The sequence below is a fragment of the Stegastes partitus genome, unplaced genomic scaffold, assembly GCF_000690725.1.
Source record: "Stegastes partitus isolate 25-593 unplaced genomic scaffold, Stegastes_partitus-1.0.2 Scaffold1318, whole genome shotgun sequence".
NCBI classification, from domain to species: domain Eukaryota; kingdom Metazoa; phylum Chordata; class Actinopteri; family Pomacentridae; genus Stegastes; species Stegastes partitus.
Window position 1 is genome coordinate 57,912 of NW_007579049.1, and position 27,859 is coordinate 85,770.

At 45.5% G+C, this 27,859-nt stretch overlaps 3 protein-coding genes across 3 annotated transcripts in view; all 3 read right to left on the reverse strand.

The window, feature by feature from the left end:
* Positions 1–5,594, reverse strand: part of rnpepl1 (arginyl aminopeptidase like 1) — a 10,050-nt gene extending 4,456 nt beyond the window's left edge. Inside the window, exons 1-5 of the mRNA XM_008298453.1 lie at positions 3,476–5,594; positions 2,100–2,240; positions 1,206–1,357; positions 290–406; positions 1–213 (exon numbers count right to left, since the gene is read on the reverse strand). The exon at positions 1–213 is cut by the window's left edge and continues 2 nt beyond it. Of these exons, the coding sequence (XP_008296675.1) occupies positions 1–213; positions 290–406; positions 1,206–1,357; positions 2,100–2,240; positions 3,476–3,964 (1,112 nt within the window). The 5' untranslated portion in view covers positions 3,965–5,594. The remainder of the gene's footprint in view (positions 214–289; positions 407–1,205; positions 1,358–2,099; positions 2,241–3,475) is intronic.
* Positions 5,595–7,165: 1,571 nt separating this feature from the next.
* On the reverse strand, positions 7,166–20,290 carry abcc5 (ATP-binding cassette, sub-family C (CFTR/MRP), member 5). Its single transcript, XM_008298454.1, has 29 exons — positions 20,228–20,290; positions 18,696–18,838; positions 18,469–18,624; positions 18,223–18,367; positions 17,736–17,969; positions 17,475–17,648; positions 17,073–17,220; positions 16,835–16,983; positions 15,968–16,075; positions 15,481–15,644; positions 14,836–15,025; positions 14,689–14,760; positions 14,473–14,597; positions 14,025–14,097; positions 13,739–13,942; positions 13,517–13,660; positions 13,290–13,383; positions 13,017–13,186; positions 12,739–12,885; positions 12,421–12,550; positions 12,053–12,335; positions 11,774–11,960; positions 11,190–11,279; positions 10,877–11,066; positions 10,584–10,743; positions 10,409–10,487; positions 10,198–10,311; positions 9,881–10,045; positions 7,166–9,310 (listed from the first exon to the last, which is right to left on the reverse strand). The coding sequence occupies exons 1-29, from the start codon at positions 20,288–20,290 to the stop codon at positions 9,209–9,211; spliced, it is 4,203 nt and encodes a 1,400-aa protein (XP_008296676.1). The 3' UTR covers positions 7,166–9,208.
* A 3,110-nt stretch (positions 20,291–23,400) lies between these two features.
* On the reverse strand, positions 23,401–27,859 carry rpl35a (ribosomal protein L35a). Its single transcript, XM_008298446.1, has 5 exons — positions 27,792–27,859; positions 26,125–26,160; positions 25,521–25,673; positions 25,291–25,435; positions 23,401–23,506 (listed from the first exon to the last, which is right to left on the reverse strand). The coding sequence occupies exons 2-5, from the start codon at positions 26,133–26,135 to the stop codon at positions 23,483–23,485; spliced, it is 333 nt and encodes a 110-aa protein (XP_008296668.1). The 5' UTR covers positions 26,136–26,160; positions 27,792–27,859; the 3' UTR covers positions 23,401–23,482.

Genomic DNA, 27,859 nt, shown 5'->3' on the forward strand with positions numbered 1-27,859 from the left:
CGCTGGGCGTAGGTGGCGAGCCCTTCGCTCAGCCACATCTCCTCCCAGGTGGCGTTGGTGACGGCGTTGCCGAACCAGCCGTGGGCGATCTCGTGGATGACGTCGATCAGCAGGAACTCGCTGCTCTCCAGGATGGAGGCGATGATGAAGGTGAGGCAGGGGTTCTCCATGGCGACGATGGGGAAGGAGGGGGGGAGGAAGACGATGTCACACCTGAGGATCAGCTCGGTCAGTGCTGCTGTCGTCACCGGCGTTTTAAATAAAGCTCTGTTGGCGTTTAAAGGCTCACCTGCCCCACAGGTAAGGTCCGAACAGGTCCTCGGCGACGCCCAGCCAGCGCTCCACGCTGCCCCCTAGCTTCTTCACCGCACAGGACAGCAGACATGGCTCCGCCCACACACGACTCCTGGAAGGAGATTGAACGAATTCTAACAAAACACACTTCAAATATTTTAATATTATTTTTCTGATGTTTATTTTTCGGGGGGAAAGTCACTGATGCTTCACAGGTATAAAAGATTTTTAGAAATATTTAAAAGTAATTTCTAGAATTTTACAGATATTCTGGGGATTTTTTTTCTCAGATGTTTTACCAGTAGTTCTATATTTCTTGATTTCAGGATTCTTTTTCTCAGAATTTTAATTAATGTCTTAATAACATCATTACGATATTTGACAAATTATTGCTTTGGGAAATTTTTGGATATATATAAAGATATTTATATCATCAGATGTTTGAGTATTATTTTTCTGAGATTTTAGCAATATTTTGAGATATTTGTGATTTTAGTAATATGTGTGATATTTACAAATACTTCTTTGGTTATCTCAGTGATGTTTTTATGATTTTATGGATATTTTTGGCATATAGCTCTCATTTAAAAAAAAAAAACATTTTAATTCTATCATTCAGACATTTATATTTTTCCCAGATTCAACATATTTTCACATATTTTATTCATGTCTGTTTTACTGACACTAATCACGTGTAACTAATTTTTGCATCATTCAAACATTTTCTCATATTTATCTAATAATCATTTTAATTAATAATCTGCACACATTCAGGTCACTTTTTGCTGATCAATCAATCTCATGTGAGAAACTTTGAGTATTAACGTTTTTCTGCAGCTGACAATAAGACCTTCACAAACTCTGGTGTTTTCTATTTTTCTTTCCAATCGGACCGTCCAGGCGGAACCGACCTCGGCCCGACGTCGACGTGCTGCAGCTCTCCGGCCACCAGCGCCACCAGGTAGGACGGGACGGGGTACTCCATGGAGAACTGGAAGACTCGGTCCTGTTTGGAATAGGAACTCCGAGACGCACTCATCAGAACCGTGACTCCGTCCGGGACCTGAGGAGGAAGAACGAGACGTTATATTAATGTAGACGGAATGAAACGCGTCTCTTTCTATTTGAAGGTCATTTTCTAGTTTTGAAATCATATTTTGCCCAAATTTTTATCAATATTTCAAAACTTCTACTTTGATATTTAATGTTTTTTTTTAAGTATTGTCCTGTGCACTGGAACATGTCACTGATCCATCTCTTGATATAACTAATATATATATGTTTGGATTTTTGTTATTTGAATAATATTTAAATATTAATTTATTTTTCAATTCACCACTATTAATTAAAATAATACTATTAATTAGATATTTAGCACATTTTTGTTGGATATTTTAGTAATATTTGGGGACCATATTTTCACTAATGTTTCTGATATTTTTGTTGTATTTCTTTCATCATCTTTCAAATACGTCTTTCCAGGGATTTTATTATATTCTTATTTAAATTGACTTACTTTAATCTATTTTTCTTACATCCGTCACATGCCAGCTAGCCTCTCCTGCAGCCACTAGTTGATCTTATTTAAATTCTGCTGCGTCCTGTTTTCTTCCTGTTGATCTAATGAGACCAAATATGTTCTCAGTTGATTTAATCTTCTGATTAAACGGGAAAGTGAGCAGGACACACAGGCCAACAGAGAAACAACCTCCACCCATCGTTCAGGTCTTTTCCCTGCTGTGGCTGCAGCTGGTTCTGGAGCTAAAGCTGATTTGTGGACCTGAAGGTCGGGGGTCCGGACTCACCCGGACCGTGGCGGTGTAGGTGCTCTTCACAGCCGGCGTGTCGAAGCAGGGGAAGAAGGAGCGGTTGCACACCGAGTGGCCCTGAGTGAAGACCAGAGGACGAGTCTGTCCACAGGTCAGCTCCGAGTCCAGCCACCAGATCTGAGGACGGACAGAACCAGGATCAGGATCAGTACCGGGGTCTCAGAGTTACAGCTACATCCAACCGTCTCCATCAGGAAGCGACTGAATCTGCAGCCGGACCAAGAGTCCAAACGTCCTGCCAGAATCTGAAAGAACCTTCAATCGATGGTCTGGACCCGACCGAGTCCTGAACACAGCATCACGAAGTCTGAGTCTAGCATAAATTAGATCCAAAACCAGTCTAAGGCCAAGTCCAAAATCAATCCAAGCCCAAACCCAGTCCAAAACTAAGTCTAAAACCAAGTTCAAAACCAAGTTTAAATTCAGCCTCAACTGAAGTCCAAACAGTCTCAAATCAGTTTAAACCAAGTCTAAAACCAAGCTTAAAACCAGTCCCAAACTATTTTACACCTAAGCTCGAAACCAGTCCAAAACCAAGTCCACATACTCAGTCTAAATACTCACATGGCCAGTGTAAGACCAAGTCTAAAACTAACTCTGAGCCCAGTCTAAAACCAAGTCCAAACTCATTATAAAAATCAGTTAAAACCAGTAAAAACTAAGTCTGAAACCAAGCCCAAAACCAGTCTAAAAACCAAATGTAAAACCAGTCTGAACGATTCTCAAACCAACCCAGAACCAAGTCCAAAATCAGAACAAACCAAGCCCAAAATGAGTCTCCAACTATGTTTAAAATTAGTCTAAATCCCAGTCTAAAACCAGTCCAGAGACAGCCTAAAACCAAGTCCAAAATCAGTCTGAAGCCACTCTGATACCAAGTGTAGAATAAAGCCTAAAATCAGTCTAAAACCCAGTCTAAAACTAATAAAACCAAGTCTAAAACCCAGTCTAAAACTAATAAAACCAAGTCTAAAACTCAGTCTCAAGCCAGTGTTAATACAAGTACAAAACCAAGTCCAAACTCAAGTCTAAAACTAGGTCAAAATTAGTCTAAAACGAAGCCCAAATTCAGTCTAAATCCCTGTCTAAAACCAGTCCAGTGCTAGTCTAAAACCAAGTCCAAAACCTGTCCAAAACTCAACCTCAAACCAAGTCCAAAATCAGTCTAAAACCAGTCCAAAGCCAAGTCTAAAAACAAGTCTTACAGCGGTCCAAAATGAGTCCAGAAATAGTTCAGAATTTTTCAGGCAGAGTAAGTCCTAAAGCCAAGTCCAAAACCAGCACTCAGGAGGTTCTGGTGTTGGTTTAGCGTCACAGTGACAGTAAGAAGGACGTGTTCTGGGTTTCCTTACCGCCGGGCCGTCGGTGGTCGTGTATCGTACTGTGATCTGGATCAGCCGGCCGGGTTTCACCGCTGCAGTGGGCAGGCTGATGTTGAGTGATGAGCCGTAGTCCGTGAACGGGTCGACCCGGTATGTAAGGGAGACGGGTTCTTCCAGTCCGGCCCCGGGGACCTTACAGTCTATGGAGTGGATTAACAAGGAGGGGTGGGTGTCCAGAACCAATGTGCAGACCCCTAGCTGGACCGGAACCAGGTCCAGAACCAGCCAGCCGCTCATCTCTTTCACCGCAAAGTTCAGCCGCAGGTCCAGGTGGAAGTGGCGCAGCTGGAAGCACCTGAAGTTTGACGCCGAGGCCACGTCCACCAGGGGGCACCGTGGGGACCCGGGAACCGGACCTGCCGAGGGCCGGCCGGACTCCCCAACGCACCGGGCCCCAGAGACCGGCAGGGATTTACGGCAGCAGCACAACGAGGTGGGGGTCTGGTGGAGCTCTGCCATGGTGGGAGCTAAGCCCAGGACTAAACCCCGCTTAGACCCGGACTAACTGCATCAACAAAGACCAGAGGAGGGCTTTAAACTTCAGAACCAACCCGGACTGTCTGTACTGGAACAGGACCAGAACCAGGTGTGACAACAGCTAAGGTCCCGTTTAAACCACAGCAGCCCTGCATTCAAAACCCAACCTTTATTTAAACCAGAAATAAATAAGGACACTTACTAAACGGGGACTGGGTGCTTCTGGATACCAGTAAACCCAGCACAGACTACACGTAGAGCCCAGTTTAACACAGGATTACGTAGCAACATTTAAGGCCCAGGTGTAGCCCATTAAAACCAGTTTCACCAAACTGGAGTGACTCTAAGTCTCTGTGTTCCAGACTGACTGCATTCAAAACTCCAATAAGAATAATAGTAGTTAACACCAGCAGCCCAGTTTAAGCCCAAGACTTAACTTTAGCCCAGTTTAATCCAGCAGACACTGATGTTATGTTGTCAAAGGCAACCTGCATTCAAACCCTCATTAAACAAAAGCCTAATTTAGCTTTTGATTGGAAATACACACTAATGAAGACACTTGTGACCCAAACAGAGTTAAAACTCGGGTTCTAGATCCACATTAAACCCAGTACCAATTACATTTCTAACCTAGTTCCACGTGAGACCAGTTCACCAAACCTAAACTCTGTTGTAGTCAAGCTAAAACCTCTTAGTCTACACGTGAGCCTAGTTTTACTTCAGATACTAGCTAAGTTTAGCCCTCAGCTTAACACGACTCTGCATTCAAAACCTCATTGACGAAACGTCTAATTTAACTCAAAGCCAAATCTAGATTAAAAATTAACACCAATAAGGACACTTGTGAGCCACAACTGACCTTAAACCAGCGTCTCTTAAATCTGCTGGACTGTCCTATATTTAGAGTCGGCTTTTAGCCCGTTTAAACACGGTTTAACCAAACCTCGTCTACATTTAAACCTAGTTTTGAACTAGACTCTGCCTGACTCTATAAAACGGGCCAAACTACATTCAAAAAACAAGTGAAATAAAGTCCACCTGAACTGAAACCTCAAATAAAAAAGCTTAAGGACACTTAAACCAAGAAGACAGCTTCACCCTCGGAACTAAATGCTAAAAAACTCAGTTTCACCAACTCAAACTAGACTTGGAGCCAGTTTCCGTCGCGGCTAGCTGCTGTGTAAATTAGCAGCTCTAGCGCACCAGAGTAGCTTTAAAAAACAGGCACTTTAAGCGGAGCAGAAATGTGAGTTAGAGGTCAGAACACTGACTAGTTTAACTAGTTTACCTGACCTGGTTAGCAGAGCCGGCTAATCAGCGCACAGTGTAATTAGCATTAGCCTCGCAGAGCGCATTATTGTGGGCTTTAGAGGACAAACATTTATGTAAAATCCATCAGGAGAACCACACAGACACCGGCTCCTCCTGTGAGCTCAGCCCGGCTCCCTGCTCTGCGTCCCGGTCACTGGATCCAGGTCCTCCCGGTGTCTTGCTGTTAGCTGGAGGTGAGCGGTGAGCCGGGGAGGACCGAGGCGGAGACGGAGGACGGACACTCCGGAGAACAAAGACACAGAAGACACCGGCGGAGGACCGACAGGACCGAGAGGACGGAGGAGGCTCCGCTCCGGACAAAACAGGAAGTAACAACAGCGGGAGAAAAGTTTGAGCAGGCCGCAGGGGGCGCTGTGGAGCACCGGGGACACGACGGAGGTCCGGCCGGGAGCAGCTGCCATTCATCAGCTCACCGGTTCATTCATTAATTAGGTGAAGCGTCAACAGGAGGCTGCGGTAATTAGCCAATTCATCCATTCATCTATCAAGTATTTCATTTAATAATTATTTATATTTTATTCACTCATTCACCCATTTATCATTCATTCATTTATTCATCTAAACATGATCAAACATTAGCAGTCATTATTTAATTAATCCATTCATTCTCTGTTACTTGGCTTTTTTCATTCATTCATTCATTCATTCATTCAATCATTCATTCATTCATTTACACATTTATTTAGGTGAAGCCTCAACAGGAGGCTGCGGTAATTAGCTAATTCATTTATTCACTTATTAAGTATTTAATCTATTAGTTCATTAATTTTTTTATTCACTCATTCATCCATCTTTCCATTCATGTATTCACTCATTTATGCATTATTTAAGGAGACAACATATTGCTGCAGTCAATAATTAATTCATCCATTCATGTTTTGTACTACCCAGCTTTTTTTCCTCCATTCATTCGTTCATTTACTCACGCATCCATTCACCTTTTTTTCATTCATTCATTCATTATACAAACAATTTATGCAACCATTTATCTATGAATGAACGCATTCATCCATTCATCAATTGATGAATTAATTTACCTATTCATTCATTTAATCATTCATTCATTCATGTAATTCCTTCCCTCAGTTATGAATTTCTTCATCCATTCCCCTGTTCACTCATTAATGTAAACATTTCTTCATGTATCTATTCATTCATTCATTTATGCGTGTATTCAATCACTCATCCAACCATTTATTAATTCATTCATTCATTTGTGTAAACCAGGGGTGTCCAGTCCTGCATGTTTTAGATGTTTCCCTTCGTCCAACACACCTGATTCACATGATCAGGATCGTTATCAGGCTTCTGCAGAGCTTGATGATGAGCTGATCATTTGAATCAGGTGTGTTGGACGAAGGGAAACATCTAAAACATGCAGGACTGTGGCCCTCCAGGACCAGGATTGGACACCCCTGGTGTAAGTGATCAACAGGAGGCTGCAGCAATTCATTCACTCATTCATCCATTCAGTTATACAATTAATTATTTATGTATTGATTGGTTTGTTCAAACATTGATTTATGTATGAATTTACTAATTCATTCATTCATTCATTCATCTATTTATGCATTTATTTATGTATTCATTCATTCAAATATCAATTTTTCATTTTATTCATTCATCTATGCATTTATTTATTCATTCATTCAAACAGTTATTATCGCACATTTGTATTTGTACACTTCATTTAAACTCATTTTACACAAACAGGTTGATAAAAGCTCTCGAAGCGACTCGATGCAGCAGCAGCTGGTGACTCGGTGACCTTTTGTATTTGGCTGTGGACGTATTAAAGTTTCATTTTGACCAATTAAAGGTTAATTAATGGAAGCAGCAGGAGACACAGCGTTCGTCTTAAAATAGTTTTATTGGCAGTTATGAAGTCGTCATGCTATAAGGCTGTTAGAAAAGTACAGCAGACACACAAACACAGACACGTTTCTACACAGCTGCTCGCTCACGTATCCAAAATACAAAATGACACAACTTCCACTCCACTTCCTGTTGGCAGTTAGTGTCCGTCGGCTGACGTTCACCTGGACAGGAAGTCAACGAGTCGAACGGACAGGTGAGTCTGACGTGGCCGGTTCTCACAGAAAACAGAATAAAACACAACAAACGTCACACTGAAGAGGATCGGACTGATTGTGAGTGTTTCTCTGTACAGGCGGCGCCTCTGCGCTGCCCCCTGCAGGCTGATTACTGATACTGCAAAAATACAACAGCTTCTGTTGCAGCTTCCTACTTTAATACTGAGCTACTTTAATAACTTATTGAAAAACATTTAAATATGTGATTTAACGGAGTTCCAGCAGAAGCAGCATTTTAAACAAAAATCTAATATTTAAAGTGTAATACAGCAGATAACATATTTATGGTACATTTCTGAACTCCATAAATCAGGAAAGTTTAATCAGCAGCTTCGACAAGTCTGAGCGCAGTCACTGCTCTTGCTTTTATTTATCTATATTTCATCAAAACTTATCAGTTTCTATGCGATTATATTGTTAAAGTGGTTTTGGCCGTGCAGCAGCGCCACCTGCTGTCTGGCTGCAGCCTCATGAACCCAAACTAACATCTGTATAATACTAATGCAGGACTTCCTGTTTTTATCACAGCTGAGAGCATCTTTAACCTGCTTCACTGGTGGGAACAAGTTTAGAGTTTAGATTTTAGAAGGTTTAATGGAGAACAACAAAGTGCAAATAAAGATTTTCTTAATTCAGTCATTTATGTTCGTATATTTTCTGATGTCTGCTACAGTTAAACATGGTGACGTTAGTGTACGGAGTTAATGAGCTTTTTTTTTTCTTTTACATTTTACATTTGGGTTTTCCATCTCGAATCATCAGGGTTCTTCTGCTCAACCATCTCGGATTTACTTAAACTCTGGATATTTAAAATGGTATCTGTGAAATGTTAGCTTCTACTTTCAGCAGGTTCTTTCGCACATTAAAATCTGAGGCAGTTTGAACAACAACATCTCAGGAACCATTAAAGATAAACGTATGAAATGTTCACTGTTGTTTCTCATCATGACATTGATCCAGAATTTACAATATTGGACAAGTAGATCCAATAATCTCTGAGTATGGGTGAGCACGAATTAACAAAAACAAAAATGCTCATGCAGAAGTCAACCATATGCAGCTGAATGTCTTTATAAAATATCCATATTTTATGCCAAATTTCAGGCCAATCAGAGATGGTGAAGAAGGAATGATTGTGAAACTCTGATGATTTGAGATGTAGCTCTGACGTCGGTCCTGTGGAGGGCGGCAGACTGAAAAAGGCAAAAATGAAAAAACTATTTAAAAAAAAAAGGCAAGAAAAGCTCACACATCTCCACGTTCTTTTGTATACTGCAAAAACACTTCCTTGTTATTTTTGACACATAATCAGTCCAGGTACTACATCTGCTGCTGTAAATCAATAACCTACAGTTTGAACATCATGTCTGTGTCGGCGGTCGAGCGAATGAATCAGTTTCTGAGTCAAACTTTCAGTCCAGTCAAACCGAACGTGACTAATAATAAATCTAAAAATGTTTAAAGGTTAAGAAGATTAAAATTAACAGTTTTGGACATTTTTTCTTTTTTCTTTTTTTTTTACAAGAAGAAACTACTGAAACCTGAGCAACCAATCACGTGATGCCAGGTCACAGCAGCAGCAACGACGATAATCAGACCTGCTTCAAATCAGGTCGTAAAAACCCACGAAAACATGATTAAAGACAAACATGTTGCAAAAAAGCAACAGCAGTAACGTCAGTGACTCGACTCTGAGATCCAGAGTCTTACAGTACAGGACTCACAGCACCTTCAGCTCAAACTGGGAGGAATGGGAGCACTGGGACAGCCCTCATCCTCCTCCTCCTCCTCCTCCTCCTCCTCAACCTCGCACTGAGATCTTGTTCTCCACGGCAGCCAGCATCGAGCACAGCCGAGAGTTTTCATTGGCCAGCAGCCTGGACGGCTCGTCGAACTCCACCACCTGAGCCAATAACAGAAGAGGGCCAGTGATCAGAGCAGTTTCTGGTGGATACTGGTGTAATACTGGTGTTATCAGATGGATACTGGTGTATAATGGTGTTATACTGGTGTTATCAGATGTACACTGGTGTATAATGGTGTAATACTGGTGTAAGACTGGTGTTATCAGGTGGATACTGGTGTATAATGGTGTAATACTGGTGTTATCAGATGGATACTGGTGTATAATGGTGTAATACTGGTGTTATCAGGTGGACACTGGTGTATAATGGTGTATAATGGTGTTATACTTGTTTTATACCTGAGGATGTCGTGTTATATTGGTAGATACTAGTGTTATGATGACGTATACTTGTGTTACCTTGGTGGATACAGGTGTAATAACGGTGTATACTGGTGCTTTTCTGGTGTTACATTGGTGTTATATAGGTGTCCACTGGTGCATACTGGTGTTATAATGGTGTATCCTGGTGCTGTACTGGTGTTATATTGGTGTTATACACGTGTCTACTGGAGCTATACTGGACTTATAGTGACTTTGTTACACTGGTGTGCTCTGATTGGCCGGTACCTGTCCCTGGTTGAGCACCATGATGCGGTCGGAGGCGAGGACGGTGTGGAGGCGGTGAGCGATGGTCAGCGTGGTGCAGTCCTGGAACGAGCTCCTGATGGTCTCCTGGATCAGAGCGTCCGTCTCAGCGTCCATCGCTGCCGTAGCCTCGTCCAGGATCAGCACCTGAGAGCAGAGCAGCCAATCAGAGGACAGAACACAGGGGGAGGGGCTCTAACCTGTCTAATCAGACGGCTGATGAACCCGTCTGTCTCTAATAAACTTGTCTGTCTTTTAGATGTATCTGTCTGTCTCTGTTTGACCCGTCTGTCTCTCACCTTGCACTGTCTCAGCAGAGCTCTGGCGACACACAGCAGCTGTCTCTCCCCCACAGAGAAGTTGTCTCCGTTCTCCACCACCTCCGACTCCAACTTCAGGGGCAGCTGGGACACCTGAGAAACAGACGACCAGAGAGACAGACAGGTTGGTGGCGCTGTAGGACAGAGGAAGTAGTGAAGACAAAGAAGAAGATAAATCCGCTGGACTTACACACTCCTTCATGTGACTCCTGTCCAGAGCGTCCCAGATCTGCTCCTCGTTGTACTGGTTAAAGGGGTCCAGGTTGGACCTGAGGACACATCGAGACTCACCTGATCAGCTACAGAACATCAGAGGACAGGAAGTCTACACCGTCCACATGTCAGGTTCTCTCAGGTGTTCCTACCTGACTGTCCCGCTGAACAGAACCGGGTCCTGAGGGATGATGGACAGTTTGCTGCGAAGGTCGGCCAGTCCGATGTCACTGATGTCCACGCCGTCGATCAGGATGGAGCCGCCGCAACGCTCCACCAGCCGGAACAAGACCACGCCCAGAGAAGACTTCCCTGAGGACAGAGAGACAGAATGACTGGGACGACAGAAACAATGTCCTCTACAGGCAGAAACAGAAACAGTTGCACCACCAGAGGGCAGTACAGCACTCTGGGTGTTTGCCAGTTAACTCCATTTCCTGCCTACCTGATCCGGTCCTCCCCACGATGCCAACCTTCTCTTTGGGCCGTATGGTGCAGGAGATCTTGTTCAGGACCAGTGGGAGGTTCTCCTGGTACCTCATCTCCACCTCCTTGAACACCAGCTCCCCCTGCTGGGGCCAGTCCATCAGAGGGGGCCGACCTCTGACCCGAGCTGGAGCCTCCTGGGACAGCGACTGAAACACAGAAAGCAAATCAGCACCAGAACTTCCTTCAGAACTTTTTCGTATCACAGCACTAAGAGTCTTAAAAACTGGAAAACCAGTGTAACCAGCAGAAGAAGATGCTGCTCCCAGTACCTGGATGTAGTGATGGATCCTCTCCACTGAGGTGAACCGAGCTTCAGTCTCAGAAGCCAAACGCACCGTGAACTGGAACAAACCTGTTAACTGACACACACACATTTGTTTCTTCAGTATCTGAAATTCGTCCTCCTCACTTGTTTCCTCTCCTGGTTTCCTCACCTCTCCGTGTCTTCTCAGGGTTTCCCTAAAATGTTTACTTTAGGGTTTTCTCCTGATCTTGGTCTGACGGTGAAGGAACCCCTGAAGTTAGTTTGTTTTAGGACATTAAAAAACAAGTAAGAAAAACACTTCCGGTGCCTCTGACTCTGACCTCAACATGGCCGAGTTCAAGGAGGTAAATGAAGAGGATGACTCATTCCAGACTCCCTGAATGACATTCATAATATATTCCACCCACATTTGTTGTTTTGTTTGCTGCTATCTGCAGAATAAATGTACTTTTTTTCTTGATTTAATTGGTTCCTACTGAAGTTTCATCTCTTCCTCCTCTGACCAGTAGAGGTCAAATCTATATGTCAAGTACCACAATAACAGTGATCACAAGAGCGTAAACATACACGTGTCTCCATCAGAATCACCTGCACAGCGTAGGAGATGGCAAGGCCAGCGTAGGCAGGAGAGATCTGCCCATGCATCAGGACCATCATCAGGGCGGTGGTGCTGATCAGAGCCACGCTGATCACATCCAGACGAACTGCCAGCCAGCGCATAGCACAGCTGAACAGGTAGAAAGGAGCCTGGTTCTGGTCCAGCAGAACCTGGTACCTGGAGGCAACAACACACAGTCTGGTGTTCACCTCCACAGTGACGCTCTGGATCTCAGGGCAGTTTGGTTCCTGGTTCTGAACCAGACCTACCTGTTGAGGAAGTCCTGTTCCCGGCCGTAGGCCTGCAGCGTGGCGAGGCCCTGGATGCTGGAGGTGATGTGGGACATGAAGGGTGACATGGTTACATTGTCCAACCGCTTCAGCTCCCGGATGAAGACCCTGGAGACCCCATGGAGTGCCATGAAGAGCACAACCAGAGGACCCACCGCCACCAGGAACCAGGGGAACACACAGCTAATGACTCCCAGGCAGAAGAAGACCAGGATCACGTTCTGGATGAACATCTCCGCCTGGAAGGGCAGACGAGTGTCGACTGGGGAGAGTCACAGGAAGAACATGTCATGACTCAGACAGTTACTGAACAGAACCTTGGACTGTGGTCCGGTTCCAACCCTCACCTTCGTCCATGTCCTTGGAGAAGCGGTTGAGGATCCGTCCAGTTGGCGTTGTGTCGAAGAACTTCATGGGGCAGCGAAGGATTTTATGGAAGAGCTCGTCATGCAGCTTGGAGGACGCTCGCAGAGTTCCCTGAAGAGACACAAGCAAAGACTCAACATCAACCTGGACTGGACTGAATCATCTGATCCTGACTGAACAAGACTAATAATCCAGACTCAACCAACTGATGTAGACTGGACCAGACAGGCTGACCCAGACTGAACCATCTGACCCAGACCGGACAATAAGATCAGTCAGCAGAATCATGTGGTCCAGACCTTGACGAAGGCGACGCCTCTAAAAAGCTTAAAGAGCAGCATGACTCCCATGGAGGAGGCGTAGATGGCAGCATACTGTTGCATCATCGGATTGTCCTTCATGCTGACGCTCACTGCCGAGCTGTTGCCTTGGGTTACCGTGGTGTTCTAGAAAAACAGAAGAGGAGAGGGAGGAGTCATGAGAGGACACAAGTCAGGAGGAGATACGGCAAAAGTGAGTGCAAGTAGGTGAAATGAGGAGACGGATGAGGAGGACACACTGAGCATGCTCAGCTCACCCCGCTGCCCTGGTTGATCCAGTAGCTGAGCCACCACTGGCAGAAGGCGGAGCTTCCCACGTTGAGAACAAACAGAGCCAGGATGAGCAGGCAGGAGGCGGAGCCACCGCATGCAGCCATGTAGCGCCGAAACGCAGGCCAGGCCACGCCCCCACACTGCTGCTCCTCCCCTTCAGGTCACATGGCCAGACAGAGGGAAACAGTAAAACATACGTAAAGAACTAAGGTCTGTTTCCTCTGTCACTGTGGACGTTTGAATAAAGTTTCTGTTACCGTTGTCCTTGACGACAGGCCTGTTCTTCTTCACTGATCCTGGTTTACTGTCTGCTGGTTTCCTCTGAGAGCCGCTGGACTTCCTGCTGGGAGCCTGAGACAGAAACAAAGAGAAACACAGTCAGAGAGACACACAGAGAGATACAGTCAGACAGACAGATGGACAGTCAGACAGACGTACAGGTAAACAAACAGACACACAGACAGACAGACAGACAGACAGACACCTCTATGTACGGAGTGTCTCCCAGCTGGAAGTGGTTAAACATGGTAGCGTAGTCTCCGTTAAGCTTCATCAGGTTGTCATGGTTACCCTGCTCCACGATACTGCCCTCCCTCATCAGGATGACATCATCACAGTCCACCAGGTACTGCACACACAGACACACCTGTCATCTCCACGGTAACCACCTGTGATGGGACATTACCGTACCTGTGGCGAGGCTCACCTGCAGCTGGTGCGTGATGAAGACGACGGTCTTGTGGCGTAGCTGCTTCCTGATGGCATTGTTGAAGACGTGATTGGCCACATGAGCGTCGAGCGCGCTCAGTGGGTCGTCCAGGATGTAAACATCTCGGTCGCTGTACAGCGCTCGGGCCAAGCTGATTCGCTGCCGCTGCCCACCGCTCAGGTTGGCGCCACGTTCTCCGATCTGATTGGACAGAAATATGATGTGGTCAGTCTGCGAGCAGGTTAAACCTGTCGGTGACGCAGGTGAGACGATCTGATGTCACCTCAGTGAGGTCAGCGCTGGGCAGCAGGGCGAGGTCCGGTCTGAGAGCGCAGGCGCTGAGGACAGACTGATACCTGCAGAGACAGACAGACAGCAGGTCAGTCTGAGGACATACCTGTCTGCCTCACCTGTCCCCCTCTCATCTGTCCTGCTATCTTATGACCTGTCCTGTCCCCCTTTTTACCTGTCTCTCACCTGTCTGCCTCAGCTGTGTGCCTCACCTGTCCTGTTTCACCTGTGTCTCTCACACCTGTGTCCCTCTCATCTTTCCCCCAGGTGTCCCACTCCTACTTGTCCTGTCTCCCTTTCACCTCTTCCTCACCTGTCCTGTCTCCCTCTCATCTTTCCCCCAGGTGTCTCACTCCTACCTGTCCTGTCTCCCTTTCACCTGTCCAGTGTTCGTCTCACCTGTCCTCCAGGTGTGTCCCTCCCAACTGCCTCCCCCTCACCTGTCCTCCTGGTACTCATGTCCAAATAGGATGTTGTCTCTCAGTGTTGCGTTCAGGATCCAGGCCTGTTGAGCCACGTAGGCCAGTCGTCCTCTAACGGCCACGCTGCCCTCCAGCAGAGCCATCTGTCAATACACCGATCAATAATCAATAATCAATAATCAGTCATCAATACTGTTTACCAGCAGACGGATAGAAGCAGGCAGGTAACATCACCTGTCCCAAGATGGCCGAGATGAGGGAAGTCTTTCCACTGCCCACACTCCCACAGACGCCCAGCAGCTTCCCCTGGACAGAGAGACAGATCTGAGTGACGTGTTGTCCTCAGGTGTTCCAGTTCTTGCTCCTGATTGGTGGACGTACCTGCTGGATGCTCAGGTTGATGCAGTGCAGGGTGCTCTGGAGACGCTGGGGGGCGGAGGGGACAGACAGCAGGGAAGGACACGTCTCCTCCTCTGGACTGGAGCCTCCTCCTCCCCTCAGCAGGGAGCCGGTCGCCTCCTCCTGCTCCTCGTCCTCGTCCTCCTCCTGCAGGACGGCCGAGTCTCTGCACCTGGACACCAGCAAACACACCTGGTTTGACTGGTTCCAACAAGTCCAAGTACGGTCTTTACAGGATTAACAGGACGAGTTCAAGTCAGGTCTCGAATCTTCGGTGGTTCAAGTCCCAAGTGTTCAGAGGACAAGTCGAAGTCACGTCTCAAGTCTTTAGAGGATGAGACCAAGTTGGAGTCTCAAGTCTTTACACCAAGTTCAAGCCTTAAGTCTTTAGAGGACAAGTCTCAAGTCTTTAAAGAATAAGTCCAAGTCAGGTCTTAAATCTCAGACGACAAGTTTAGCTCTGGCCTTAAATCTTAAATCAAGTCCTAAAAGAACAAGTCTCCAGTCGTTAGATTAAATAAATGAAAAGAATTGTTCATAATGAAATAACAATAAACAACACAATCATTAACTTTCTGACGGATCATCAGTCTGAACAGATCAATACAGAGACCAGTGTCAGATTACTTGTCTCTCTGTCGGTGTCTGCCGGCGGCTCGGACACACGGACTCGGCTGGGCGCTCTGCCCGCCCCCCTCCCACGCCAGACTGGCGCCACACATCTCCACGGCAACCTGCGAATCGGCAGGCAACGCTCGGACACTGTCGATCTCCGGCAGCAGGAAGAGACTCTGAGGACAGAGACAGAGGACGGAGGGTGAGACAGGACCGGACTGAAGGACACATCGGCTCTGTTCCTGCTCACTGAGCTCATCCACCATTAAACAGTCCATTCATCCCTCCATCCTCACAGTCCATTCATCCCTCCATCCTAACAGTCCATTCATCCCTCCATCCTAACAGTCCATTCATCCCTCCATCCGTCTGTCCTGCTGCCAGTAAACAGCTGAACCCTCCAACCTCTCAACACAACAAACCAAGAGAAACAGCTGATATAAATATGCAGGCAGGATGTCAGGTGGATTAAAGGTGTGCAGGTGAGTCGGTGTCACACCTTGAATCTCTCCATGGCCACTGAAGCTTCAGACAGAGACTTGACAGAAAACGGAGTGACCTTCAAGGCAAACGTCATGGCGTTGAACACCGTCACCACGGTGAAGGCCTGTGCACACAACGGAAAACGAGTGTTAGCGTCCTCAGTGGTTAGCTGCAGCCTGTCATGATGCTAACAGCTAAAAAGAAAGAAGCGATGTAGCAAGGCTAGCCTGTTAGCTACAACTTGGTACGTAACCTAGTATAATGCTAACATTTAACAAAAGAGTTGTAGCAAGGCTGCCCATTTAGCTATAATGTGGTATAGCGCTAACATCTACATAAAGAACTGCAGCAAGGCTAGCCTGTTAGTCAAACCCTGCTATAACACTAGCATGTAAGGAAAGAATTTTAGCAAAGCTACACCATTAGCTATAACCTGGGATCACGTTAACATTTAAGTAAATCATTGTAGCAAGGCTAGCCATTTAGCTTTGATGTGGTACATTGTTAACATTTAAATAAAGAATTTTACCAAGGCTAGCCTGTTAGTTGTGATGGGATATAAAATATGAAAAGACTACCCTTTAGCTATAACTTCCCATAATGGTAGAAAGAAAGATTAGTAATGGTTAGTCAAAGGCTATTGTAATGCTAACAGGGATAAAGAAAGAACTGTTATAATTTACCAGTTAGCTGTAGCCTGCAATGCTAATAAATATAAAGACTTGCAGTGTAGCTACATTGCTAACAGCTTTTGGAAGAGATGGGTGGTAAGGTTAGCCTGTTAGCTGCAGCTTAGTGCTAACAGCTGTATGAGCAGCACACCAGATCAGTGACCACAGCACTAACATGAGGCAGGTGTGCTTGTACTTTCTAAGTTTCGTACCTGAGCGGCTGTCAGGTCGTATCCTAGCAACATGTGGGCGGAGAAAGTTGCCACGCTGGCAATGACGACGACGATAGGAGCCACGCCCACCGTGATGCTCTGAAAGTAGCCCGTGAGCTCCAGGATCCGGCGCTCCTCGTCCCGGATCCCTGAGGGAAGACACAAACCGCATCACTGTGCACCTGCGTTACCGTGACAACAAACCGACCAGGTGAGTGCGGGTCAGGTGAGCACATACTGTGGACGTCGTGGGAGAAGGCTTTGACCCAGGCGTACATCTTGATGAACTTGATGTAGCTGAGGATCTCGGTCATCTTCTGCACTCGTCTGTCGGTGACGGCGACGCCCTTCCTCCTGAAGTACGCCGTCAGTCTGGAGCTAAACATCTGAGGATCAATAACTCTGATCAATACACTGGATCAGATTACACAAGTGGACCATTTATGTGCATGTGTGGAGGATTTCAACTCAGAAATATTGTAAAGAGACTGTAAAGGTTTTGCAATAGCTCTACACCAGACTGCCTTGGAAAAAACAACATTTTAACAGCACAATAATCTGAATGCTGAATACAAAACCATGGACAGAAGATATGAAGTACAGTATATTAAAGGTAGAGACAGGTAGAGCAGGTACTGACCATGGTGGGGTAGAAGAGGATGAAGACAGCAGATCCCAGCAGAGACGTTGGTCCCAGTATAAACAGGTTGTAGGCAACACCGAGGACGGCCACCAGGGGGCCTCCTGCCAACAGACTGCCCACTGCTGCTGCCTCGAACATCCGCTGACCGTCACTGGAGCACATGTTCACCAGCTGGGAGGGCGGAAGGAAAAAGAAAATAAAGAAAATAAACAGACACAAAAATATGACTCAAACAAACAAACAAACAAACAAACCCACCTGTCCCATGGTCTTGTCCCTGACGCTGCGCAGCTTCAGGATCTTGTGGAAGGCCAGACTGAGGACGGCGCCCCTCAGTCTGGTTCCGGTCCGGTAGTTCAGGGCCCAGGTCAGAGCCAGAGACCAGGACCGGATCAGCTCCGTGGTCAGGAGGCCCAGAACCAGCAGCAGCCCGTAGACCAGGTCCGACTCCTCCTGCTGGGTGTACTCGAGTAGACGCCTCACCACGAACGCCTGGAGGAGCAGCACAGCGACACTGGTTATACTGGTTATACTGGTTATACTAGTTAGACAGGTTATACTGGTTATGATGGTTATACTAGTTACACTGGTTATACTATTATTAATGTTAGTGCTAACACTCCAGCCATAGCAGTCTAACTGGTGTGACTGACAGGACCCGCTACAGCGTACTGGTCTAACTGGTGTGACTGACAGGACCCGCTACAGCGTACTGGTCTAACTGGTGTGACTGGTCGTGACTCACTGGTCCACTGAATCCAGCCAGCTGAGTGACGGTGAGGCAGAGGATGGACAGGAGGAGACGAGTCCGACAGAAAGACCAGACCACCGAACACAGAGACGCATCGCTGCCCTTCGATCGGAACTCCTCATCCCACAGAGACCAGAGCCTGCACACACACACACACACACACACACACTGTGATCAATACTGATATTGATTAATACACACATTAGAGTTTACAGAAATTCATTCATTAGCTCCGCCTACCTCAAGCTGTTGTCGTGGCAACTCTCCCGCTGTGACACGGGCCAGATGTCGTCCAATAGGAGCTGCCCTTTTCTGCGAGCGTGCACAACTAGCGGAGTCAGCCAATGAAACGTCATGAAGGAGAAAAGCCCCGCCCTGTCAACCGGGTGGCCACACCTGCAGAGAGACGCTCACCTGAGCAGGAGGTCCTCGCAAACACAGAAAGACGGAACATGACCGTGTCTCACCTGTTGCTCTCTCCATCTTTACTCTGGTCTTTAGCTCCGCCCTCCTCCAACTCTTTAGCTCCGCCCTCCTCCAGCTCTTTAGCTCCGCCCAGCTCTTCGCCATGGCGACCAGCTGATCTGTCCTCACATTTACCCAGAGCACCCTGATGACACACAGATCGATCAATCAATCAATCAATCAATCAATCAATCAATCAATCAATCAATCAATCAATCAATCAAACAAACTTTAGATTTTTAACACATTTAAACCTGTTTGTACAAATGGGTCTAAAAGCACACACACACACACACACACACACACACAGAGGAAATCCTGCCCTCTGATTAGCTCGTAGCTGCCGAGTCACTGGATGAATATTAACCTCCAGGTAACCATGGTGACAGGGCTGCTGATCTGGGTCTGGACCAGAACCTGCTTTCCGGCTCTTGTCAGCGTCACTGACGGTCCTCACAAGGACACAAGGCCCTGTGTGTGTGCTGCAGCCTCCTTTCTGAGCGCGCTCACATGCAGCATCTCCCTCAGCAGACACGCTGCCACTGAGCACGTGCAGAGCTCACGTTTTCCCCCCCGTGATGCACATCGCCTCCATTCACTCCGCCACGGCCAATCGGACACCTCGCAGCCCCTCAGCCCCTCTGATGCGGCCAATCAGAAGGCCGCTCAGCATCACCAGGAGGCGGGGCTTCATTATGTAAACAGAGGGGATGTGGGAGCAGCTTTGTTCTCATCCCAAGCTTTTATTTTGAAGCTGTCTCTTACTATTTTTCTACTTTTATTCTGAAGTTTTATGTTCCTATCAGGTATTGATCAGATATTAGTTCCTTATCAATCAGTTGTTTAACTTCCTTGTTTGTTTTTTTAACGTTTTATTAAAAGTATTTTACGTCATCGATCAGCGTGGGGCTGTGGCTTCCGATCATCATTAATTCATCTTGTGATTATTTTATTGATTGATCAATTAGTCATAAGTTCAGTTTGCAAAATGAATCAAATCTGGACATTTGATTTCTAGTTGAAAAATAACATTGAAATAGCTGCTGATTAATTTGACTGATTAATCAATTAACCAAATAACTGAAAAAATAACGGTTTTACATATTTAAAACAAATCTTTTTCACATGAAAGGTGTTATTTTTTAAAGGTTATTAATCATCAATATTGGTCAAAATTACAAAAACAGAACCTGCAACAACAATTTTCAGAATGAATTGATGATTCATCGTTGATCAAATGTCAGAAAATAAAAAACCTGGATTTTTTTTTCTACTAAAAACAGAAACTACTGTTTCAGCAGCACTTTGATTTTTTTTTTTTATTTTGATCTTTGATGCAGTTTTGTTTCCTGTGAACTCTTTCAGCAGGATATTAAATCTTTTATTTTTATTTTCTGTCCTCAGCTCTTAAGTCAAAGTGTGATTATGTCCTCGTCCCCTCCAACTCCTGTAGCGGAGCCTCTGAGGTCCACGAGCCTCCCGTTGAGACCCGTCGGGCTGATTAATGCGCTCTGAGGCGATGAGCTGCTCTCACCTGGTGCAGGTGGACCTCTGACCCCGGTAGAGACTCGCTCTGTCCAAAGTCATGTTGTCTCATCTTCTATCAGACCACATGGAGCTGTGACCTCTGACCCCGACTCGCCAAAAACCCCCAAAACCCGAAACCTCCGGAAAAACTAAAGAGCTCTGAAAGAAACACAAAAACAGAAAAACTCAGCAACACCGACGGATTCAAAGTCAGAACCATGAAGACAAATTGCTGAAATGCTGCAGCAGCCAGTAGGTCCTTGTACAATGACTCCTAAATGTGACATGACTCAGCATTGCATCACAGCTGCAGTAATCAGATTACTTCTTCATTCAGCAGTAGAGTATTTACTATGAAGTCAAATTAACTAACAGTTCAGATTTGCTATGATAACGATTGAGGCTCCACAGTAGGAATAAAACGCAACAAAAGTTCAATTTGGATTTCTGCTGACTCGTCATGCTGACTCATCATGGAGGACACTAGCGTCCACAGATTTCTGCTGACTCATCATGGAGGATATGAGCATCAGCAGAGATGTTCTTCATTCTTTCATTCCTAAGGCTGCTCTTTGCTTTAGGGGTTGCGTTGCTCCACATTTTTCTGTAAATACCCCAAAGATGTTGGGTTGGACTTTTACCATCCAGGTCGCAGCTTTCACTTTGTTCTTCTGTAGAAACTCCGGTAAGATTTTGTTCTCTGGATGGTTCTCCTGCTGGAATATTCCTCTTCTTCAAGCTGCTGCAGACTACCACGGTTATCCACAGTTTATTCATGGTGCGTCACACTCATGCTCTGGTATCATGATGCTGCCACCTCCGTGCTTCACTGTCAGGACTGTGCAGCACTGTGGGGGTCCTGGTTCAGGTTCACACCAAACATCTGGACTCCATCTGGAATGCATTTGTTTTGGTTTTATCTGTTCTCCCAACATCCATCAAGCTTCTTTTCATGTCCTTCAACAAAGTTACATCTTCATCAGTTCTTGTCCTCCGTCCATAGATGTTGATGTTCTGAAGTGAGCTCCACACTAACTCTGGTTTCCATCGACGACCTCGACACCACGTCTGAAGCAGCTGTCGTCTGTTTGTCACTGATCGATTATGAAACATCTGGAGTCATTGTAGGAGGACGACCACTGCAGCCCTGATCAGTGCTACTGTGGCTCCTTCTAGACCTCCTGGTTGCTGCTTTCGGTCCAAACCTGAGAAGGTTCTGCTGCTCACAGCTCGTTTCAGAACCACGTTCATGCAGTTAGACTGAGTCACAGCTGGACTCAGTTTTGTAGCTTTGAGTTTCTACTTTGAGGCATCTTCAGTCTTGTCTCTACAAAGTTAGTCTCTGATTGTTTAAGAGGAAACATTGGACCGTTCACCTCACAAACATGTGGATAGTTGGAGGAGAACATCTGGATCAGTCTACTGAGAATGTCCTCAGTATCTCCTCAGCATCAGAACTCATGAGTACTGCAGCAGTGTTACTCTGAAAACTACAATACTACCTCAGTAAAACCTGCAGTAACGCTACACAATAAAAGAACTTTCCAGAATAAAAGGCGCTGGGACGGAGGCTCCTTCACAGTAAAAGCCTGTGATGCTGCGGTTATCAAACAAACTGTCCTCGCGCTCGGGACACAGACCCGAGGACACGTGACGCTCGGTCCTCGCGCTGTCTCACCTGTCCTCCGTCTCACCTGTGCGTCCGTCCGTCCGTCCGTGTCCACAGCGCGAGCGCCCCTCGGTCCTGCCTGTCCTCCTTCAGGTCCGCTGTTCTCTGTAAACACTGAGGCTGCAGCGCAGCGGCGGCGGCGCGGAGCATCACGGGAGATGGAGTCAGAGTGTGACGTAGGCGGTGGGCCCGCTGCATTCCTCTGACATCATCACTGACGTAATAGACCCCCAACTGCCCCGAGTTCAGTGTGTCAGGATGTAGCTGTGATTGGTTCTGGTTTCAGGTGATCAATAATCAATAATCAGTCACAAATATTGTCACTGAACTTAATCTGCTGCATCATGGTTCACCTGGAGGATAAATCACCTCGTTTACAGGATTTATTTCTTCTTTGTTCAAACCAAACAAACCTGCAGCTGATAAACATTCAGACTATTGATCACTCTGTTATGTTCTCATTGGACTGATTAAAGATTTCAGCCGTTAAACTTTTCTGATGGTTCTGTTGAGTCAGATTCAAACTTAAGTTAAAAAAAAAAACACTTTTTAAATGAATAATTATTAAAACATCTGCTGATCATGTTTCTACCAACGGACCAGTTGGTGAATTAACTTTGTACTAAAACACTGGAGATGTTTATTCAACGTTAACCTTTCATCGTCCAAAACGACTGGAATGTCTCCATCATGACAAAAACTGTCCAAATTTATGTTTTTTTAATTAAAAAATTAAGAGAATTTACCCAAAATATCCAACATGACTCACAAAGTGTCCAAATATTTTCAGAACATTAGAAGAACTTGATCATTTAAAAGAACTTAGTAATAAAGTTTGTAATTTTCTTATTCTTCTGTTATCAGTTGACTCTCGTCTAGTTTCTGTATTTAACGGTTTTATTCGACACCTGAATCTTTCTGTTGTAATTTTATTGGTTTACTAATTGTTTGATTTTCTGCTCAACTGCATTTAATTGTCTTAACATTTGCACTTTGTGAAATGAAGATAAATTAAAATCACAGTTTATAGTTTTGATGAGTCGCATTTTGTTTATGAGAAAGTTAACTGATGGTTTAAATATTTAATCACATAAACTCTAAGCTCACATCAGCTTTGCTTCATGTTGGAGGTTTTGTATAATCTGATCTACTGTTGGTTAATTCCTGTAAATGACACGTTGAATATAAATTAACTCATGACAGAATCAGAACATTTATTTCAGTAAATAAAGTCACTGGTTTTTCATTTTGTGTTATTTTAGTGATCATTAATGTAAAACGTACAAACTCCTAAAACACTTCCCTCACAGACGATTCAGGAAATTAAACGTATGACATTTTTAATTCTTTATTTCTGACTTTAAACAGACTGATATAACTGCTGCTGCTCCTGCCAGTGAATCAGCTGTTACTGCTCCTGTAGACCCGGTTCAGGGCTTTGACTCCCTCAGTGCCGCCTCCTGCTGGCAGCCGGAAGGAACTTCAGTCAACAGAAATAAAAGACACAGAAGCAGCTTTGGACCCGATCACATTATCGATCACTTTATTGTTTCTGTACAAACAACAACAACAGCAGAGACGATGGTTTCCTCCTTAGACCCGAGAAGGATACAGCATCTGGAACACAAACAGGAAGACGTCAGAATAAAACAGAGGTCACGTGAAGTGTCACAATAAAACACCAGACAGGTTTTGGATCCGTTGATGTGATGTTTTCACTAGAACATCCTACACCTGCCCTGACAGTGTACCGCGTCATTCAGTATGTATACGACTGGGCTTGTGGGTCAGCCTGATGCATTAGAACATCCTGGTACTTGTACCGTGTTCTGGGACATATTACATCTGTTCCTCAGGTACTGTACAGTTTGCTAGTTTGGATATTGGCGCACAGTTTAAGTGTCACCTGAGCAGACTGAGACCAAACCCATGTTTAAACCACCACAGACGTTCTAAGTGGTTCTGTTCATACTACGACACCAACACAACTCATACAGATACGACACTTGTACACATCCTACCCTGATACATCAACACTGCTCAGGCTGTAACCTGACGACCACAAAGCAGGATTTTCTTTGCGTTCGTCGACTCAACAAAAACCTAAAACCTTGTTTCTGTGAACAACAGTTGGTCGTCTTCAGTGTGGCGCTTTGTTTGATGCATCATGTGACTCTTCTTCTGAACTAAATGGACCAATCGTGTGCCGCCTACTTCAGTCAGAGGAACAGTTTGTAATAGCGTAGAGTATCACAGTAAGAAACCCCGTTACTGAAAGGAAGAGAGATCCTGGTAGAAAACTGCTGCTGCTGTGAGTTCATGTATTTATTTTCCCTCTGAGCTGCACATTCGAGCTCTGAAACTATAACCGTGAGTCCAACAGTGTGTTCAGGTCTGACGCTGTCCCAGAACGAGGGAGACTTTTGGGCCACATCAAAGTGAAATTAATGTTATTCTCTGACGATTTTCTGTGATGACCACCAACAGACTGACCTGAGTTCAGCAGCAGCAGCAGCTTAAACCGACTTCTCTTTCTGTATCACAAACTGAACACGTGTAGATTCCAGCGACAACAATAAACCCAGTTTTCATTGGGTGGTTTCATTAACGTAAAGCTCAACAGGTTCACAGATAAAACCTGAGCCAAGAATCTGAGAACCATCAGGAGAACAACTGGTTCAAGAGAAACGCTTCTTGCAGCTGACTCGAACCCAAAACTACGAACAGAACCGACCCGGAGCAGGTTACCTCCACAGCATCAGTTACCATGGTGATCTAGCTGACACAGAAAAACTCAACAGAACCACAAACTAACACAACAAAGAACAAACAACCTGCTGATCAACATTTTAACGTCCACAAAGCGAAGCCAAGAATCAGAATAATTTCTAAAAAAACAAAAAACAAAACACAGAACTGGATCCGAATCCTTTTGAATGTCTGACCGCCTTCGAACACAATATCCGTGTCTGGAACACAGATTATGCAGGTTTTGATTCTTTGCCCATCGCACAGGAAAGACATTATTTTACGTCTACTTTACTTCACATCCTGGGATTAAATAAACCCCATGAGGGAAATCTGACCAACTTTTCTGTGGTCTGAGTGTCCCTGAACGCACCACCGCTGCCTCTCTGTGCATCTGTCTGACTGAATCTGCCTTAAATCCATTCAGTTCACTTTCTGGGACAACAGCAGCCAGAATCATGGTGATGATAACGACCAAAGCATCGGGGCACAAGATTAAATATAAACACTTGTAAACGCATCCTGTGCTATGAGTACAATTTAATGAGTAATCAGAAACAAGAAGAACATTATAAATACGGTTTAGGATTAACAGCTGAATTCAGTGCTGGGGCTGAGCAGGACGCTGACTAACGCCTCCGTCTGAGACTCACCACTCTGACTCTGTGTCCGATGGCTTTAGCCGGCAGGTTGCTGCTGAACTTGGCTCTGACCATCCCGCTGTTGCCGTGAGCTCTGGTCACCTTCCCCCAGATCACTCTGGTCTTGTTGGGTTTACCGCCGGGCGTCACGGTGTTCCTGCACAGAGACGTCCAGTCAGTTAGAGACGCTACAGAAACCTCCAGCGGTTCACAGACAACAACAACATGGACGTCCTACTTACTTCTTGGCCTTGTAGACGTAGGCGCAGCGTTTGCCCAGGTAGAAGTCAACCTCGTCTCTGGTGTAGCATCCCTCCAGCTTCAGGAGGGCCGTGTGCTCGCGCTGGTTCCTCAGACCACGTTTGTAGCCGGTGAAGATGGCCTTACTCCACAGTCTGAAACAGCAGAGCCACAGTGAGCTGGAGGCGTTTAAACAGGCAGCAGAAACGTTCAACATGTCAAAATAAAACCGGACTCAGAGAGAAACGTCAGAGGAAGAAGAAAAGCAGAAAATTCTCTCATGTGAGGAGATAAAACAGCAACATGTGTTCTCAGACTCAATCAGAATAACTTGATTATAGCTGGAGTCACAACAGAAACACTGGTTTTCTGCTCAGGTTTAACATCTCCATGTGTTGGGGGAACATATATGGAACGTTTAGAGACACTTTATGAGCTGTGAAGGTTCCTCAGGACCAGATGTTTGTTAGTTTGATTTACGTGTTAAAGACGAATCAAAACCAAAACTGTCTGATGAAAAACAAAGACTGATAGACTGTGACAAACAAACAGAGCCTTCATGTGCAGCTGGTCGATAGTTTATGATGTGAAATCGTGTGAACTTACCTTCCAGGCATTTTCGTCTTCTTCAGGTGAGTTCACCTGCAGACAGACACAGACAGAGTTTAAATTAATTGCAGAAAATAAATTGTGATGTATTTATTGTCAGTGCATTTCATTTATGATATTTTGCTCCTTAAACACTTTCACTGTGTGACAGTAATAAAGTCAGACATGCTGCAAAATGTTGGCAGTGAATAGAAATGAAGTGGGTTGATCAGAACCACAGCGTGCAGCCTGAACGCTGTGACACACACTGATGGACGAGTGAGTGAGTGTCCATCCACTGAACTTCAATAGACCTCAATTACAGCCACACCTCGTACATCCCACACTGCAGCCATAATATTGAAAGAATAATTAATTTTAGACGCAGAACGGTCGGTTTCATTCAGGGAGGGTAAAACGAGTGTCAGCAGCTCTTAGCCTACATGGAGCAGCTCAGACACTGTGAAGGTGGAGGGAACAGGTGGATTAACTTATTCCAGAAACACCAGTTCGGCTGATTAGAAATAAAGCAGCAGGAACAGCTTCAGCATCTCGTGACAGAAATCAAACCTCTTCTCTGGAAACACATGTTCCGACACAGACAGACTGTTCTAATACTTTTAAATGCATCACAGATATGTTTCTAGTCCACATATTGCCATTTATTTGACTGCTCTACTGTCACTGATTAAATCGATGTATTTCTGTCTCAGACTTGCACCAAACTGTTCGTTAACTTTTCAACACCTGAGCCGCTGAACACTACTTTTCTTTAACCTGCTGCCTTAGTTGAAATGCATGTGTGTATTTTGAGCAAATACTTGGTCAGCAAAGCTCATTCTGATTCTGAACTCCCAGAAACCAACTTAGGAACCAAAACAGAACTCAGTTCAGAAGCTGCCCGTTTTTAGGTTTTCTCCAGTCTCACATTGATCCGGTGACAGTTGTTCATACAGCCACGATGCAGAGCAAACAGGAGCTGCTCATTGACAATACGGCCACTTAATCATACAAATTAAAGACAAATTCAGCCTAAACCAGGAAACGGAATCTGGAGGAAATTCACAGCGATCCCACTGGTCATGGCCGCTGATTGAGTTACTTTATCAGTGAAGTCTGGCAGCACCGCTGGAGGTTCAACTGACAGAACCGAACCGGACACCAACTTCAGCAGTTAACACGTTTTTCTGCTGCACCTGCTGAGCTTCTGTCCGTGGACACCAACTGTTCCAGGTAACCCATCTGTCCGCTCCACCTCCTCAACTTCTGAACGCGGGTTCATTCACATACTTACACCAATGCTAACATGCTAATGCTAGCCCGGCTAACTTCTCACATTTACGTGAGACACCCGGTAACACACTCACACCCGGTAATACACTCGCACAGGGAGAACCGGCTCCACTCACTGCCGTGATAACCGGCTCTACTCAAACAAACACACCGACACATGAGGCTGAACATCAGGAGGATTCAGCCGCTCCGCTCGGACTGACCACCGCTCTGTTAGCCGCTGTTAGCATAATCATCCGGCCTGAATCTCCGCCATCAGTCCTCCGAACACGGACACAAACATACCGGAGAGCGAAGCAACAACTAACTGACAGCTGCCGGTGCTTATCGGCTGGAGAAGAACCGGATTAACGTTAATATTTCACGGTTTGGTCGGACATGTTGGCCCTTACCTGCTTAAAGTTCCAGAAAGATGGAGGAAAAGGAAGGCCGCAAGGGACGCCGGGAAATTACTGTAAAC